Below are 18,611 nucleotides of genomic sequence, written 5' to 3'. Positions count from 1 at the left end.
GTGAGCAGTCCGTGGAACTACGGGCTGGATTCCTGCTGAGAGCAGGAGCGCACGGCGTCATTGGTTGCTATGACGCCGTGCGCTCCCTGCTGCCGCAGCAATACAGTAATACACTGGTATAGATCATACCAGTGTATTACTGTATTGCGGCGCAGGAGGGAGCCCACGGCGTCATAGCAACCAATGACGCCGTGCGCTCCTGCTCTCTGAAAAACGACCGTGTCCATTCGGCCAAAGGGAAATTTTAAGATTACACTCACTGGTAATCACTTTTCCATAAGCCCATGACAGCACCTGGGATTTATTCCCACCCTTCCCACCCTATATAGATGAAATATTTGTCTTTCTGTATATACAAAAATGTATAAATATATAACCGGAAACAGCTCTCCACGAAAGTTCCTGGTTCCTGTCCTGGATAGAGGCGGTCTCAAGGGTGCTGTCATGGGCTTATGGAAAAGTGATTACCGGTGAGTGTAATCTTAAATTTCTTTCCCTTAAAGCCTTAGAAGAGGCTTCCTGGTCAATTGACTCTATTTTTTGGACCCCGCCTGCTTCCCAACTCTGTTAATTTCTCCACACCTGCCCCTTCTACCTTTATTGAAAAAAAAAAAAACTTATTTGCTCCATGGCAGGATTCTCCAGGGTTGTTTAGGCTCTGGATCGCTAAAGGATTCACTAGGATGTATAATTTCCTTTCCGTGGATGGCATTTCTAAATTTGGTTCACTGCAGAGAAGGTATGAATGAACGGCCACCCATGGAAACCTTTTGCCATCTCCAGCGAAACCACTAAAGTAGCCACTTCTCAGAAATACACTAGTCTCATAAACATTCATTGTGTGTCCTCTCTCCCCTCTTTTAACTGTGCTCTGTGGAACCCACGGCCGGTGTGTAACAAGCTCCCATACATTCACAAATTCTTTATTACTAATTCACTTAACCTGCTGGCCCTCAGCAAAAGTTGGATTCAGCAATTTGACAATGCTTCTGCTGCATTCTCTTATGGTGGCCTACATTTTCCACATACACCCCCAACCCTGACAACACAGATGGTGGTGGAGTCAGTGTACTTCTTTCCTCACAATGCACTTTACATGTCATTTCCCCCAGTACCGGCAGTCTCATTCACATCTTTTGAGATCCACACTCTCAGACCCTTTCATACTCTCTCCCTCAGAGTGGCATTTATTTACAAACACCCTGGCTCATCCACACATTTCCTGGATCACTTTCCTGCCTGGCTGCCACACTACTGTTGCAAGTCCTCATCCATCTCAGCACACTTTAACTTATCATACATTCAGTCATCACTGTCCAAATTTGGCAAGACATTACAATGACCCCCTCAGAAGCAGCCTGGATAAAGTAGCGCTGCCTACACTCAACCTCCAAAGACAAAAACAACCCTGACTTACACCTCAAACTCGCTTTTTCCAGCGATGCTCCAGAACCACAAGATTTCTTCCATTATAAATTGATGTTGACAACTTATAACTCTGCCCTGCACCTTGCCAAACAGACCAACTTTACGACCCTTATTTCTTCACTATCCAATAATCTGAAAAAGAAAAAAAAGAAAAAACGCTTTGGCACTTTTCACTCCCTCCTGAGTGAAAAAAGTGCAGGTACCTAGAGTAGTAATTTGAAATATCAGACAGCCTCATCCGCTGTTTCTCTGCTAACTCCTTGATCTATTACAATCTGGTTTTTGCACCCTACATTCTACAGAAACTGCCCTTACCAAAGTGACAAATGACCTCCTTTCAGATAAGACTGCTAAATGCAAAGGTGACTGCTATACTAATTATCCCTGATCTCTCTACAGACCACAATCTCCTGCTCACCATGCTTCAATCTATTGGCCTGAAGGACAACGTTCTCTCTTGGTTTTCTCCCTATCTCTGACTTCTCTTTCAGTGTATCATTCGCTGGTTGTGCCCCCCCTCCTTTCCCACTTGCTGTTGGGGGTTCCTCAGGGTTCAGTTCTAGGTCGTCTTTCACAGAACAGAATAAATTACACACAAAAGATATTTGTCCGTCCAGTTCGGCCTGTTATCCTGCAAGTTGATCGAGAGGAAGCAAAAAAAAAAAAAAAACTGGTACAAGCCAATTTTCCCCACTTAAGGGAGAAAAAATTCCTTTCCGACTCCAGTGAGGTAATCAGAATAACTCCCTGGATCAACGACCCCTTTCTAGTAGCTATAGCCTGTAATATTACAATCCAGAAATTCATCCAAGCCCCTCTTGAATTCTTTTATTGTACTCACCATCACCACCTCCTCAGGCAGAGAGTTCCATAGTCTCACTGCTCTTACCATAAAGAATCATTTTCTATGTTTGTGTACAAACACACAGGTGGACTCTGTCTGCCTTCAGAAGTCACCTAATTAGCAATCTATCACATTGGATTTTATTTAGAGGTGTCAGAGCACAGGGAGCAGAATACAAATACACCCCACAATTTTATTTTTTTTATAATTAATTTTTTATTTTTAAGTTTTGAAAACCATTTATCATTTTCTTTTTCACTTCACATATACTTGGTACCTTGTGTTGATCTACCACATCAAATTCTAATGAAATACATTTTTTTGGTGAAATGTGAAAATATGTGGAAAATTTCACAGGGTGTGATTTTTATTTTTTTATATTTTTTTTTAAGGCTCTGTAATTGTGAGATCACCCCTGCTGTACTACAGAACACTAGTGACTGTCTGATGTCTCTATCATCTTGTCCACTTTATCTGAAACTGAATCTTTGAGACTGAACTATTGGTGTTTTGTCCATATACTAACCTATCTAAATCTCCATCTCAATGTGTGGCACTACCATCACGCCTAGTCAGCATGCCCGCTTTCTTGGTGTTATGTTTGATGCTGATCTTTCCTTATTTCCTACCTCCTTTATTCAATCCGCCCCTTTGGTACTGTGGAAACAGCAAAAACTTTCATTGTTCTGATCTATTGGCGTCTCGATCACTGTAACGCATTAATTAGTATTCCCCTCACCAGACTCTCCCCTCTCCATCTATCCTGAATGCAGCAGCCAGGCTCATCTATCCAGTCTCACTAGCTGCCCATACAGTTCAAGATTCAAAGTGCTCATTCTCACCCACAAAGTTCTCCACAGTGTTGCACCTCCCTACATAACTTAACTCATTTCTGTCTACAATCTCACCCGTGCTCTCCGTTCAGCCAATGACTTACGACTAATATCCACTGTAATGCGAACCTCTCACTCCCGTCTCGAAGACTATCGAGCTGCTCTGATTCTCTAGAATGCCCTATCCCAAACAATTAGGTTAAATTATAACATCCAGTTTTAGGTCCTCCCTAAAAACACATCTTTTTAGGTTAGCCTATCGCAACCCCTGATCTTACCCTCCTCCTTTCACCGCCCCATCTCCCTTGAGCATCATTATTCTGAACCTGATCCATCAGAATCCACCATACGCCAAGCATTTGGAAGCGCTACAAATATCGCTGGTGACGGGCTCATCCTTCTTTATATTTACTCCCCTATTGGGGTTAAGATGGGTGGACCAGCAGAATAGCTCTGTGCGCTTTTATTGTGTAAAAAAACTGATTTGATACATATGCAAATTAACCTGAGATGAGTCCAGCGTGAAGGAGCCCAGCACCGCCCCGCAACCTCAGCGTCTCCTTCTTGCTCCCTGACGTCAGAAAGCTAAAGCGCCGTAATCTCGAGATGCGCGAGCTAGCGCATGCGCAGTGTCGTCAGTGTTCCTTCCCTATGCTGGCATCAGCCTCGGGGAGCGAACTGCGCATACGCTAGCTTGCGCAACGTGAGATTACGGCGCTCTAGCTTTCTGACATCGAGGAGGAGATTCTGAGCATGCGGGGCGGTGCTGGGCTCCTTCACGCTTGACTCCTCTCGGGGACAGTACTCATCTCAGGTCAATTTGCATATGTATCAAATCGTTTATTTTACACAATAAAAGCACACAGAGCTATGGGGACTGGATATTGCATGTGCGTTTACATAGATATATTACACCCTCACTATTGCAGTTAGCAAAAGAATGGGTATAGCATACCCTGTGTCCACCAGAATCTGAAAATTCAGACCCTCCATCAATAAATTGACAAGCTTTACAGTGGCCTCAACGAAAGGTACCAGTCTGTCTATTGGTCAGCCATGTCTTCTTTTTATTTTTATTTATTTTTTATCCGTCTCAAAGTGGCTGTGAACCAAGGTATCTCCTAAATTGCGACCACGTCTATACGTGTAATATGTCTCCAAATGTAAAATACTTATGTATGAAAAATATTTTAAAACTGATTTGGTAATCCTCTCTAAGTCTAGTGTATGCTTATTTGGAGTAAGGAACACCCGGAGGACTCATTACCAGGATTCAACAAGAGTCATATAAAAATGTAATAATGCGATTTATTTTCAGTCTTCATAAGAGTTGATTACTTACAGAAATAGTTTAGGAAAAGTCTTAATGTACTTGAAGTAGCATTGTTGAAGGTTAGGAATCTTCAGGCTCCATGTGTCTTCATCTCTAGGCAGCAACCAACAACCCCCAACAGACTTAAGTGAGTGTAAGAAGACTACCCCTTGTCTGTCCCGGTCAGTCATTTATACCATAGATACAGGCATGTCTTTACTAATGTATGGGCTTATACATTGTCATAAATGGTAGACTTCAAATATAGGTCTTGACGTTCCCATACAGACCTCCAATTGCCAAGTGTATTACTATAAATGGTGTGTAATGTAATACATACTTTATATTAAATATTAATTAATATCACATATTATTAAACTCCTTAAGGACACAGCCATATTTCACCTTAAGGACCAGGCCATTTTTTGCAAATCACTTTAAGCGGTGATAACTTTAAAACGCTTTGACTTATCCAGGCCATTCTGAGATTGTTTTTTCGGCACATATTGTACTTCATGACACTGGTAAAATGAAGTAAAAAAAAAAAAAAAATCATTTTTTATTTATAAAAAATACCAAATTTACAAAAAAATTGCAAATTTCCAAGTTTCAATTTCTCTACTTCTATAATACATACTAATAGCTCCAAAAATAGTTATTACTTTACATTCCCCATATGTCATGTTTGGATCATTTTAGGAATGACATTTTAGTTTTTGGTGACGTTACAAGGCTTAGAAGTTTAGAAGCAAATCTTGAAATTTTCAAAAACACTATTTTTTGTGACCAGTTCAGGTCTGAAGTCACTTTGTGAGGCTTACATAATAGAAACCACCCAAAAATGAACCCATTCTAGAAATTACACCCGTCAAGGTATTCAAAACTGAGTTTACAAACATCGTTAACCCTTTAGGTGTTCCACAAGAGTTAATGGCAAATGGAGATAAAATTTCAGAATTTTTTTGTTTTGGTGTGCAAATTTTCAATTTTAATCCATTTCTTCCAGTAACAAAGCAAGGAATAACAGCCAATCAAAATGCTATATTTATTGCCCCAATTCTGTAGTTTGCAGAAACACCCCATATGTGGCCGTAAACAACTGTACAGGGCACGTTAAGGTGCGCCGTATGGTTTTTGAAAGGCAGATTTTGCTGGAGTGGTTTAATTACACAATGTCCCATTTGAAGCCCCCCTGATGCACCCCTAGAGTAGAAACTCCATAAAAGTCACCCTATTTTGGAAACTACGGGATAAGGTGGAAGATTTGTTGGGACTATTTTAGGGTTTATATGATTTTTGATTTATCTACCGTATTTTTCGCCCCATAAGACGCACTTTTTCTTCCCCCAAAACGGGGGAGAAATGCCCCTGCGTCTTATGGGGCGAATGCTTGCCATTTTACATCGCTGGCAGCGATGTAGGAGCGCGCGGGGACTCGGGGAGGGACTGGGAGGATGATCTGGGGGCTGGCAATAGCGGCGGGGCGGTGCAGTCAGTGTAGTATCCCCGCCCCGCCGGTATACTAAAATAAGAGGTCATATCCAAGTAATACTTATTAAACATGCCCCCTCAGTCCTATTACTACCTTACATCCTAATCGCATCTGTAGAATTCAGGGCGGGCGGCAGCGTAACTCGTCATGTGCCTGCGCCTCCTACTTTATGAATGAAGCAGGCGGCGCAGGCAAGTGACGTCAGTGAGAGACGCGCCGGCCTGCCTGCCTGAATTCTACAGAAGCGATTAGGATGTAAGGTAGTAATAGGACTGGGGGGGCATGTTTAATAACCAATAATTGAATATAACATCTTATATTTGTATAGTGGCGGGGGTGGGGGGGGAGGTTGGGTGATGGGCGCGATCTGTGGATGGCACAGTTATGGTGGGCTGGGGGTGTCTGTGGATGGCACTGTTATGAGCTGGGGGGTCTGTGAATGGCACATTATATAACAGTGTCCGTCATCCACAGATGCCCCCCATAACGATGTCCGTCATCCACAGATGCCCCCCATAACGGTGTCCGTCATCCACAGATGCCCCCCATAACGGTGCCCGTCATCCACAGATGCCCCCCATAACGGTGTCCGTCATCCACAGATGCCCCCCATAACGGTGTCCGTCATCCACAGATGCCCCCCATAACGGTGTCCGTCATCCACAGATGCCCCCCATAACGGTGTCCGTCATCCACAGATGCCCCCCATAACGGTGTCCGTCATCCACAGATGCCCCCCATAACGGTGTCCGTCATCCACAGATGCCCCCCATAACGGTGTCCGTCATCCACAGATGCCCCCCATAACGGTGTCAGTCATCCACAGATGCCCCCCATAACGGTGTCCGTCATCCACAGATGCCCCCCATAACGGTGTCCGTCATCCACAGATGCCCCCCATAACGGTGTCCGTCATCCACAGATGCCCCCCATAACGGTGTCCGTCATCCACAGATGCCCCCCATAACGGTGTCCGTCATCCACAGATGCCCCCCATAACGGTGTCCGTCATCCACAGATGCCCCCCATAACGGTGTCCGTCATCCACAGATGCCCCCCATAACGGTGTCCGTCATCCACAGATGCCCCCCATAACGGTGTCCGTCATCCACAGATGCCCCCCATAACGGTGTCCGTCATCCACAGATGCCCCCCATAACGGTGTCCGTCATCCACAGATGCCCCCCATAACGGTGTCCGTCATCCACAGATGCCCCCCATAACGGTGTCCGTCATCCACAGATGCCCCCCATAACGGTGTCCGTCATCCACAGATGCCCCCCATAACGGTGTCCGTCATCCACAGATGCCCCCCATAACGGTGTCCGTCATCCACAGATCCCCAGTAATGGTGCCATCCACAGACCACCATTAGTTCCAAACCCACCAAACACACAGCACACCTTTTGGTTAAAAATATATTTTTTTCTTATTTTCCTCCCCAAAAACCTAGGTGCGTCTTATAGGTCGAAAAATACGGTATATTACATTTTTGTGAGGCAAGGTTACTTTTGAGGATCACCTAAAGGGTTAATAAAGTTTGTAAAAATCATTTTTGAATACCTTGAGGGGTGTAGCATCTTAGAAGGGGTAGTTTTTATGGAGTTTCTACTCTAGGGGTGCATCAGGGGGCTTCAAATGGTACATGGTGCCATAAAAAGTCATCGAAATCTGCCTTCCAGAAACCATACGGAGTTACTTTCCTTCTGTTGAAACCGTAAATCGCTTTGTGCATGATTCGTAAATGGGTATCCCACCATACCTCGTTAATATGTTTTCATACTTTTAAACAACCTTTCAATATGCTCTGAGAGATATTTTCTATTCCCAGACTTTCGCTCCACTGGCTAAAGTCACCCATTTTATTGTACCGCGAGTCTTCCTGTTTCAGACCATAGTAGAGAAGAGAGACTGATGATTAACATCTGCAGGTTTTAAAAGTATGGGAATGGTCTGTAAAGGGTACAACAGTTTTGACATTGACATCATTTTTAACCGGCGATTCCGGCCCATCAATGACAGGGGAAGGTTATGCCATTGTTGTAACTCCTTGAGAATCTTTTCTATTAAGGGGGTATAATTTAGTCTATAAATTCCATGTTCCTTCCTATTTTGATACCTAAGTATGTGATAAAGGATTTCGCTATTGGTATTCCCTTTATGTCCTCTCCCAGATTCCCGTTGGACCTGCTATTTAAGAGGAGGATTTCGCTTTTAGCATTATTGACTCGCAGTCCCGAGAATGACCCGAAGCTTGATAACGTTTGAAGCACCCTGGGGAGATGCATGGCCGGGTTTTCCATAAATAACACTGTCGTCTGCGAATAGGGCCACGTTCATACTATGGAAGCCTACCTCTAATCCTTTAAATAATTCAGGGGAATTAAGGCGTCTGGCTAGTGGTTCAATGGCTAAATCGAACAGGAGGGGGAGACAGGGGGCACCCCTGCCGCGTTCCGCGTCGTAGTGCGAACTTTGCGGACATGAACCCTGCTAAAGATATCCTGGCAGTGGGGTTGGAATAAATTGCCGCTAGAATAGTGCGAAAGTTGCCCCTAAATCCCAGTGTGTCCAGCACCTGATCAAGCCAGTACCAGCTAAGGCTGTCAAAAGCTTTTTCGTTATCAAGGGTGACTACAGCTCGGGTCAGGTCTTTGTATATAGGACCTTTCGCCACTGAGAGAGCCAGCAATACTTTCCTTATATTTGCTACTGCAGACCTTCCCTTGACAAATCCCACCTGCAGCGGTGACACTAGGGAGGGGAGAATCTCCGCCAACCTATTGGCCAAGATTTTAGAGAGTAATTTCATGTCCTGATTAATAAGGGAAAGAGGCCTATATGCCGCGGGATTTACCTTTTTTGTGTATAAGGGATATTAACGCCATGTTCATTTGATCTGGGATGTCCTTCCCTGCCATGATAGATGAAAACAAAGTAGTAAGTGTTGGTGTTATTTGCTGATTCAATCAGCTGTATATCCGTCTGGGCCTGGAGCTTTTCCTGTGGGGAAGGATTTTATGGTAGATTTCCGCCGCTGTTATTGGGGCGTTCAGCATGGAAAGCTGTTCCTCAGAAATTTTGGGCAAAGAGAGGGCCTCTAAAAACAGACGTCCCCGCTCTTCATCCCCTCCCCTATTTTCATAAAACTGGGCAAAATTATCTCCTATAACATTAGTTATATGCTGGGGGTTGTGAACCCTGTAACCCTCCTGTGTTCGAATGCTGTGGATGTGTGTAAGCTGTCTCTTCCCTTTCGCAAGGGATGCAAGAAGTTTACCCGATTTGTGCCCAAATTTATTTAATTCTATATCTAATTTAGTTTTTTTGAATTGTTCTGTTTTTTTCTGCCCATTCATCGAACTCCCTTTGGGCTGAAATCCATTGCTCTTTATGATTTGGGGTTTTGTCCGTTATATACAGTCTATATGCACATCTAAGTTTCTCACTAGCAGCTTGATAGCGGGTTCTTGCTAATTTTTTGAGTGAGGATATGTAGGCTATCAATCGCCCTCTTAGTACAGCCTTTCCAGTTTCCCAGAACACGGCAGGCGTATGGACATGTTCTTGGTTATCCCCAAAATACTCCATCCACCAGCCCTGCAGTAACTGTTGAAAGTTGTCATCCGGCAGGAGAAAACTTGGGAATCTCCATATATAGTCCTGCCCTCTAGGGAAAAGATCTGCTAAGTCTAGGAGAAGCGGGGCATGATCCGATATTATTAGATCACCAATAGTTATTTTTGATACTTTTGATGCAGTGGATTTGGGGATAGAAACATATAGTCTATCCTCGACCAACTATCATGAGCATGTGAGTAGTGTGTGTACTCCCTGCTCTGCGGGTGTCGGAGCCTCCAACTATCCTTTAAACCTGTGAAGTCTGCAAAATCGTGCAGTCTCTGCACTTGCTTTGTACTAGCGTCTTTTCTCCTATCTTCAAGAGTGTGCATCACTAAATTGAAGTCCCCTCCAACTTGCAGGGGTGAGGGTTGCTCACAATTTTACTGCCCACCATTTCTAGAAAGCTTTTTTGATTCTGATTACTTCATTGTATATGCTGTAGTTACCAAATGGGCCTGAAATATGTGTATGCAATAGCCTTCCTTCAGAGTCTGAGTCATTTACATGAAGTATGTGTGGAATATGCCGTCTGATAAGAGTTAATACTCCGCCCTTCCGTCACATTGCCTCTGACCTGTAAACCGTGCCCACCCACAACTTTTCCATTTGGGCAAAATAATCTCCAGAGAGGTGGGTCTCTTGCAGTAACGCTAAATCGGCTTTCAGCCGTTTAAGTTGTCTGCGAATTTTCATGCGTTTATTAGGAGACCTTAATCCCTTTGCATTCCATGATATAATTCTCATGTGACCCCTCTACACACAGCTTTGTCTGCTAGCGTTTTGGGCATTGTAAAGGGAGAAGGACTGCGCCCACCTCCCATAGAGAGACCGCCTCCCAGCAGAGCAATCCCTCCGTATTAGTATAATCTCTATACGTAGTACCAAGATGCATGTGATAGACATCCCTAGAATCTGAAAAAACATTGTTAACTGAAAAAGCATAACATGCCCTAATAACATCAACAGGAACATTAATTCTGGGTCACCACTCCAGTAAAAATGGACTTTCCTTTTTTCTGGTATACGCAACAGAATAGTGTGCGACTTCATCCCACCGTTCGTTAAGCACATTTGCTAGAGTCCCCCTTATACTTCACCAACAGCGAGGGAAGAGGTCAGCCCTCTTGCTGGGTTGCTTGGTGCTGCTTGGCTGGCAGCCGTTGTTCCTTCGGTGATCCACGGATGGCGGAGTTAGAAGAAGGAGGCACACAAGTCCAGCTGTTAGCATTCGGATCCTCTGCCGCTGTCGTCTCACAGATATCTCTTCTCTGTCAGTGCGATGAAGGAAGTTTTCCGCTTCTTTCGGTTCAGTGAATTGATAAATTGTGCCGTCTCCTTTTAATCTTGAGCACAGCTGGGTACATTAGTTGGAATTTGATTCCCTTCCTAGAAAGTCCAGAACAAATGGCACTAAAAGCTCTGCGTTTTTTCGTTGTTTCAGCCAAGTAGTCAGCGAATAACAGTGCTCTGTGACCACGGATGGTTAAAGGTTCTCTTCTTGGCCTATAAGCCTTCAATATGTCCTCTTTATCAGAATAATCCAAGTATTTGCATATGACCTGGCGCGGTCTTTGTTTTTCGGATGGCGAGGAGGGTGGTTCTCTCAGGGGTCCCACACGATGCGCCCTTTCTACTTTTCACCTCCCGTGAAGGCCTAGCGCTTGGGGTAGATCCACCTCAAATAGGCGATGCAGATCTTGTGGCTGCGTGGATTCTGGGATCCCGGGATCCCTACTAGCCTTAGGTTGCTCCTTCGAGACCTATTTTCAAGGTTCTCCACCTTCTCGTGCAGCTTAGCTGTTAACTGTGCAAGTTCCTTGTGCTGCATTGCTGCTTCCGCTGCGTCCTCCTCCATGCATGCCACCCTTTGCTCTAGCTCCTGAAATCTATGGTCATGTAATGCCACCTCTTCTTGTAGCTTATTTAGTGCTGACTGTATGGTGGTAGAAATAGGGGCTATTAGGTCTGGGGCAAGTTGTTTGGCAACCTCTATGGCTAATTGTTTTATGTCCACAGCTCCTCCTGCCATTTCAAACATGTCCACCTGAGTGCTTTCTGTCTCCTCACTCACCACCTTCTGATCTCAGCTCTGCAGCGCGGGAGAAGGAGACGGCGCCATCTTGTGAAGCTCCCTGTCTTCCTCGGGAGTATCGTAGCTGGAGGGAGTTGGTTTGTGCCTGCTCCAGAGCAGGTATCTCTCCATGCACTCGGCAATGCCTGCAGGCAACAGTTCTATGCCTCTGTTGGTTGGGGAGGCCGGTGGAGCGGGTCTGCTGTGACTAACTGTGAGGATCCGCAGTTGCCGCGTCCTCACATACCAGCGCCGGAACCGGAAGTTCTGAGAGGACTGTTTTATTGGCACTATTTTGGGGGGCATATGACTTTTGATTGCTTGCTATTACAATTTTTGTGATTTAAGGTGACCCCAAAAAACTTTTTTTGACCATGTTCATCTGAGGGGTTGGGGGTATTTTTATAGAGCAGATTCTTACAGACGCGGCGATACCTAATAATATTTCTACATTTTTTTTTCCATTTATTTTAGTTTTACTAAATAATTTTGGGAAAATTGTTTGTGTCTCAAGTCTGAGAACCACATTTTTTTTATTTATTTGTTTTTTATCCGATTTGTCAGTGGCTAAATTGGGATATAAATTTAGTACTCCATGGAAGTGTGGTACTCCCTGAAGCAACCAATAATGCAGAGGCCCGGGTGATCGGGGCACGTGTCACACAGAGTAGTGGTGTCCTTCCGTATCCCCCTCCTGTGACACACTCTGCACCTTTTTTGGGGCCGTCCCTTCTTTCCAGTATGGGGGACCACACCTTGAAAGTGTTGGCCAGGGACGATCAGGGCGCCTCCAGTTCCCGAGGTACTCCAGCCTGCTCTTTCCCAGTCAGAAAAGATCAGGGCCTTGAGGACTGCCTCATAGAACTGAAGGAATATCCCTGTGTTGCCAGCGCTCCGGGACAGCACAAAAGAGTTATACCAGGCAACCTGCACCAAGTAGACTGCAACTTTTTTGTACCATGCCCGGGTTTCGCTCATAGCGTTATATGGCTTGTGGACTTGATCAGATAGATCAACTCCTCCCATATAGCGATTGTAGTCGATGATACAATCTGGCTTGAGGACCGTTGCCGCGGTACCTCGCACAAGGACAGGGGGGGATGCCGTTACCATGAATTGTGGACAGTACAAGGACATCCCTCTTGTCCTTATATCTGACCAGCAACAGGTTTCCACTGGTAAGGGCACGGGTCTCACCCCTGGGGATAGGTACCTGGAGGGGGGTGGGTGGGTGGGCAGGGAGGCCACGTTGTTTTTTTCCGCCCGGTCCCACAAGCGGACGTGGATCTGGCGGCGAGTGACTGGAACAAGGTGATACTAGTATAAAAGTTATCCACGTACAGGTGGTAACACTTATATAGCAGTGGGTGCATAAGGTCCCACACAAGTTTCCCGCTAACACCCAGAGTGGGGGGACATTCTGGGGGTTGAATACGGGAATCTCGCCCCTCGTACACACAAAACTTGTAAGTGTACCCTGAGGTACTCTCACAAAGTTTGTACAGCTTCTCACCCGCCGGGAACGTACTGGCGGAAAAGGAGTCTCCCCTTGAAAGCAATGAGAGACTACTCAACCGCGACCTCCCTTCCAGGTACATAGGCTGTACAAATTTGGCCCCAAAGTGATCGATGACCGGTCTGATTTTGTACATGCGGTCTTAGGCAGGATCACCTTGGGGGGGACATGCTGCACTATCTGAATAATGCCAGCATTTCCGGATGGCCTCAAACTGGGAGTTTGTCATGGCCGTACTGTAAAGTGATATATAATATATAATATATATATATATATATATATATATTATTATTATTCTTTTTTTTTCCCTCCTTCTCACTAACTTTCCCTAAAATATCCCTGCCTAACCTAACCTTTCCCTAATTACCTGGGTGCTGGGGCACAGATGTGGGGTGCTGGCTGGAGATCCGTGCAGCGATCCCCTCTCCTCGGCTCCCTGGACACAAAAGGAGGAGGAGAGGAGCGCTGCGGAAATTTGAACCCCCCGCCCCTGCAGCCGACCAATGAGAGCGATTATCACACCACCGATCGCCATCCTTTTCCGGGTTATCGGGTCCCATGGGTGCGGGGGGGGGGGGGGGGGTTACAGGACCCGATAACCCGGGTTCTGATCACCGGGCGGCGGTGATCGGAACTATACATGTACCGGTACGTCATGTGTCCGGAGCAGGTTAAATTGATTCTGTCACCTCGTTTTCGGTTATAGAGCTGTGGACATGCACAGCTAGATCGCCGCTAGCATGTCCGCAATATACCGGTCCTATAGGGCTGTTTTCTTTTACTTTTGTTAAAAAAATTATTTTAGAGATATGTAAATGAGCCTTGTAAGGTGCCCAAGGGGTTGTACGAACCTTCCTGGTGCCCAGCCATGCCCCCCTGTGAAGGAGCCCAGCACCGCCTCTAAATCTCCTCATTTCGTCAGTGTTAAATTGCCGTAATCTCACAATGCACAGTTCCTTCCCTGAGGCTGATGCCAGCACAGGGAAGGAACACTATACTGTCACTGCGCAGGCGCAAGCTTGCGGCAATCTAACACTGACGAAAGGAGGAGATTCGGAGGACATAGGCGGTGCTGGACTCCTTCACAGGATGTGGGGGGCGTGGCTGGGCACCAGGAAGGTTTGTACAGCCCCCTGGGCACCTTACAAGGCTCATTTACATATCTCTAAAATCATTTATTAAACGAAATAAAAGGACACAGCCCATTAGGACTAGTATATTGCGGACATGCTAGCGGCGATCTATAACCGTAAACGAGGTGACAGAATCCCTTTAACATTTCCCCCTCTTGAGGGTGAGATAATCTTTTCGAACCCACAACATAAAATTTTACAATTATCTTGGACTCTTCATTCTTCTTCTCTTCTTTATAAATTGTCCTTCAATTATTTATTTTACAACACAATAATATTTGCTGAACATATTGTAATCCTTGATTGAATACCAATTGTGACGGGATACCACCCCTCATGCCCGAAACACTGACGTGGGCATTCGTGGTCGAGATACAAGACAGCACAAGATTAAATTATATATTTAATCGCCTTAAGGGCACACTAGATAACACAATATACACTAACACAATATACACTAAGAATATATACAGTGGTCTGAGGTTACAAATACAGGTAATATGGTACAAACAGGATTACACAGCGCACAAGTCAGTTACTGGGTAGATGAATGTTCCTATGCTGTATTCACATGGAGGGCAGTGATATCAGCTGGTTTCCAGGTCTCTCCAAACACATCTGCACAATGTGACCCCCTTTCAGAAAAAGAACCGCCCGCTTACTGGCACAAGCCTTTTAACCTGTAGTTTATTTACTAAAATACGCTTAAAATCTATCTTCTTATTTTCCTGTTCACATTCTGCCTATAAATCTAACCATATTTTCTGCAAATCTATCTTTTCACTAGGAATAAACGTAAATTATAATCTACTCTTATCAGCAATAGAATGTGTATTTCCATACTCGCAACCTCAGTAGAATCAAGCCTGGGCTTCTGTCATCAGCACGTCTTGTTACGTCTGGCACTTGTTGTCCTCCTTCAGAAGTTTCTTCTAAGATTCTATGATTTATTAAAGCTTGATAATTCTTTTTGAGTTCACTCTTCCCCCTCTTCAAGCTTGAATATATATCGGTATGGTAGCTTGCCAATTGTAATATGTCTCCAAATGTAAAATACTTATGTATAAAAAATATTTCAACCTGATTTGGTAATCCCCTCCAAGTCTAGTGTATGCTTATTTGGAGGAAGAAACACCCGGAGGACTAGTCACCAGGATTCAACAAGAGTTATACAAAAACAGAATAATGCGATTTATTTTCAGTCTTCATAAGAATTTATTACTTACAGAAATAGTTTAGGAAAAGTCTTAATGTCCTTGAAGTATCATTGTTGAAGGTTAGGAATCTTCAGGCTCCATGTGTCCTCATCTCTAGCTAGCAAACAACCCCCAACAGTCTTGAGAGTGAGTGTAAGACCACCTCTTTTCTGTACCTGTCAGTCATTTACAGGGGCGTAGCTAAAGGCTCATGGGCCCTGGTGCAAGAGTTAGGCTTGGGCCCCCCTTCCCTCAGTGCCTTGTGTGTCTTCTTATGCAGCACAAGGGTCTTTGGGCCCCTCAGGCTCCTGGGCCCGGTAGCAACTGCTACCTCTGCACCCCCTATAGCTACGCCCCTGGTCATTTATACCATAGATGCAGGCGTGTCTTTACTAATGTATGGGCTTATACATTGTCTTATCTGGTAGACTTCAAATATAGGTCTTGATGTTCCCACTTTTCTCGGGTATCCTTTTCTTGAAATCTCTGATACAGAATGGTACCCTCCCTCTGTTTCAAAATCCTCATCCCTTGTACAATTCCACCGTATTCTGAGGAACTGTCCCTTTGGGATTCCCTTCTTTAATGTAATAGGATGAAAACTCCCACATTGCAAAAAAAATTAGTGGAGGTATCTTTACGATGTAGGGATGTCTGAATCAGATCATCTTTTTTTCATAGCCGAATATCTAGAAAAGCAATAGAATTTTTCTGTATCTCATAGGTAAAAACCCAATTTTATTCTGATTTAAGTGCCTTCGACAAATAACTGAAATTCTCACCTGACCACAGTATCAAAATACATAGTAACGGTTTATAAGACCTAAAAAAGACAGCGTTCAGCTGTCCGCCTGGCCGTGCGGAGGCGAGCAGAGCGGAGGCTGAACGCCGCCAGACTGATGCAGTCTGAGCGGATCCGCATCCATTCAGACTGCATCAGGGCTGGACGGAAGCGTTCTGCTCCGCTCGTGAGCTCCTTCAAACGGAGCTCACGAGCGGACAGCAGAACGCTAGTGTGAAAGTAGCCTAACAGACTCCTACTCTCTAATGCAGGGGTAGGCAACCTCCGGCACTCCAGCTGTTGTGAAACTACAACTCTCAGCATTCATACTTGCTCTGCTCTTCTAGGAACACACATAGAATTGAATGGTGAATGCTGGGAATTGTAGTTTCATAACAGCTGGAGTAACGAAGGTTGCTGGATAACACTGTTTACCGTTGATGCCTACATGCGATAGCCTCTACTGGTTTATTTATGATAAACAAGTTTTACAAATATTTTTATTGAATGTTTGTTTTTTGACAAAAAAAAGTTTAATCTTATGATGACTGACCTGTGTATTTTGGGTTACGGTTACACACAGAACTGCTGCTGTTATTCTGACTGCAGGGCTGCAGCAGTTATTTTGAAACTGGTCATTTTTGTTTCCAAATGTTGAAGCAATTGATGTTTTCTTTTGTCTTTTAGAGAATTGGAAGTGCTCAGAGTCTGACTGAAGATGATGTGGAGTAAAATGTCTGCATATGTTAATTTAGACCAAATTTTGTTCTGTTGCAAAATTAAACTGTTATTACTGAACATGCCACTAGTAATAAAGTTTTTTTTTGTTTGTTTTTTTTTAAACTGCGGTGTTACTGTAATTACCTGATGTCGCAACATTTGTACAATAAAAATATTGTTACATTTGTTTGCTTTTTGGTTGATAAAAGATCATTTGGAAGTAACTAGATTGGCTAAGAGAATTAATTAACAAATGTCTTTTCCATTTCATCTTCCACGACTGCATACCATGACAGATGACCCTCCTCCCAACCAGGTAGGGACAGGAAGTTTAAAAGTAGGCCCTCCTCAATCTCACCTTCAGTGTCTTCCTGTCCCTCCAGGTGGGGAGGGGGGGGGGGGGGTAGTGCTGGGTTGAGGTGAAGGAAAGAAGAAAATGTGCCCACCTGCATGGAGGCAGACTGCAGCCCCAACCCCTAGCTAGGGTACCTGGTGCTGCAGGAGCTGGAGCGATGCTTCCGTCCTGGCCTCTGTTCTCCTTCCTGCAGGAAGGCCCATGCAGCGCTGGACACTGAGGAAGTTCCTCTGGTTGAGACGTGAAGCTCCGCCAGCCATCCGATAGGTTGGCCCTGGCAGGGATCCGCCAGGAAAGCGCTGGGGAGAAGGCCATGCGTGCCAACCTGGAAGGAAGCCCAGCTCTTAGGTCTGTAAGTTGAGGGGTATATATTTTGGCATAATTTCAGCTCCCTGCAAGTGTGAGGATGACTGATCTGGGAGCTGTAGCTATGAAGAACCCTGTGGGCCTTTCTGCTGTTTTTTTTTTTTTTTTAATGCAGAACCATTCACTTCAATGGGGCTGCAAAAAAAACAAAAAAAAACCCCTGAAGTTACTCCATGTGCATTCCCTGTCCGTATATACGTTCTGAAAAAAAAAAAAAATGTCCTGTTTCTTGTCGTCCGTATGTTTTGCGGACTGCAAAATACGGTCAAGTGCAAGACGCCTTAAGCAAATTATGTTCTAGGTATACTAGTAACATCGCTAAAGATATTGTTCCTTCCTTTAAGGATAAACTTAGGGAAGTAATTAAACAAGAAATGCAGTCTGTCCTGGAAGGTTTTTCAGTTTCTGAGCCCTCTCCCTCTTGTTAGGTTAAAAAAAAAAGTGTCCAAAATAGTTATTTCTGACTCCTCAGACGATTCATCTAGATCCGACACTGAGTTTAAACTCTATTTGTAGTGTTGAGCGAACTTGTGTTTTAAGTTCGGCGTCTAAAGTTCGGGTTATCGAAGAATCGCGTTATGGATTCTAAATTCAGTAATGGTCCGTTGTAGCAGAATCCATAACGCAATTCTTCGATAACCCAAACTTTAGACGCCGAAGTTAATACACAAGTTCGCACAACACTAGCTATTTGTTTTCTTCTGAGGACACCTGAGATCCCTAGACCCAAGAGACGGGAATGTAGGAGTGGATGCCCTCTCGCAGACATGGAATTTCTCCCTAGGCTATGCGTTTCCTCCCCTTCTGCTAATCCCAAGGGTGTTGAGGAAAAAGCCCGGGTGATCTTGAGTGGCCAAAACAGGCCTGGTTTCCGTTACTAAAAGTCATGTCTGAAAGCAGCCCCTGGGTTCTTCCTTGGAAAAACGATCTTCTGAACCAG

The 18,611-nt window shown here is 44.6% G+C and overlaps 1 protein-coding gene across 1 annotated transcript in view; it reads left to right on the top strand.

Annotated features, from left to right (window-relative positions):
• Positions 1-17,028, top strand: part of TOMM20 (translocase of outer mitochondrial membrane 20) — a 135,985-nt gene extending 118,957 nt beyond the window's left edge. The window contains exon 5 of the mRNA XM_044291645.1: positions 16,918-17,028. Within this exon, the coding sequence (XP_044147580.1) occupies positions 16,918-16,962 (45 nt within the window). The 3' untranslated portion in view covers positions 16,963-17,028. The remainder of the gene's footprint in view (positions 1-16,917) is intronic.
• The last annotated feature ends 1,583 nt before the right edge of the window (positions 17,029-18,611 follow it).

Source organism: Bufo gargarizans, chromosome 4 (genome assembly GCF_014858855.1).
Source record: "Bufo gargarizans isolate SCDJY-AF-19 chromosome 4, ASM1485885v1, whole genome shotgun sequence".
Classification (NCBI taxonomy): domain Eukaryota; kingdom Metazoa; phylum Chordata; class Amphibia; order Anura; family Bufonidae; genus Bufo; species Bufo gargarizans.
Note: the sequence above shows the minus strand (reverse complement) of the source record. Positions and strands in the feature narration are given on the sequence as shown.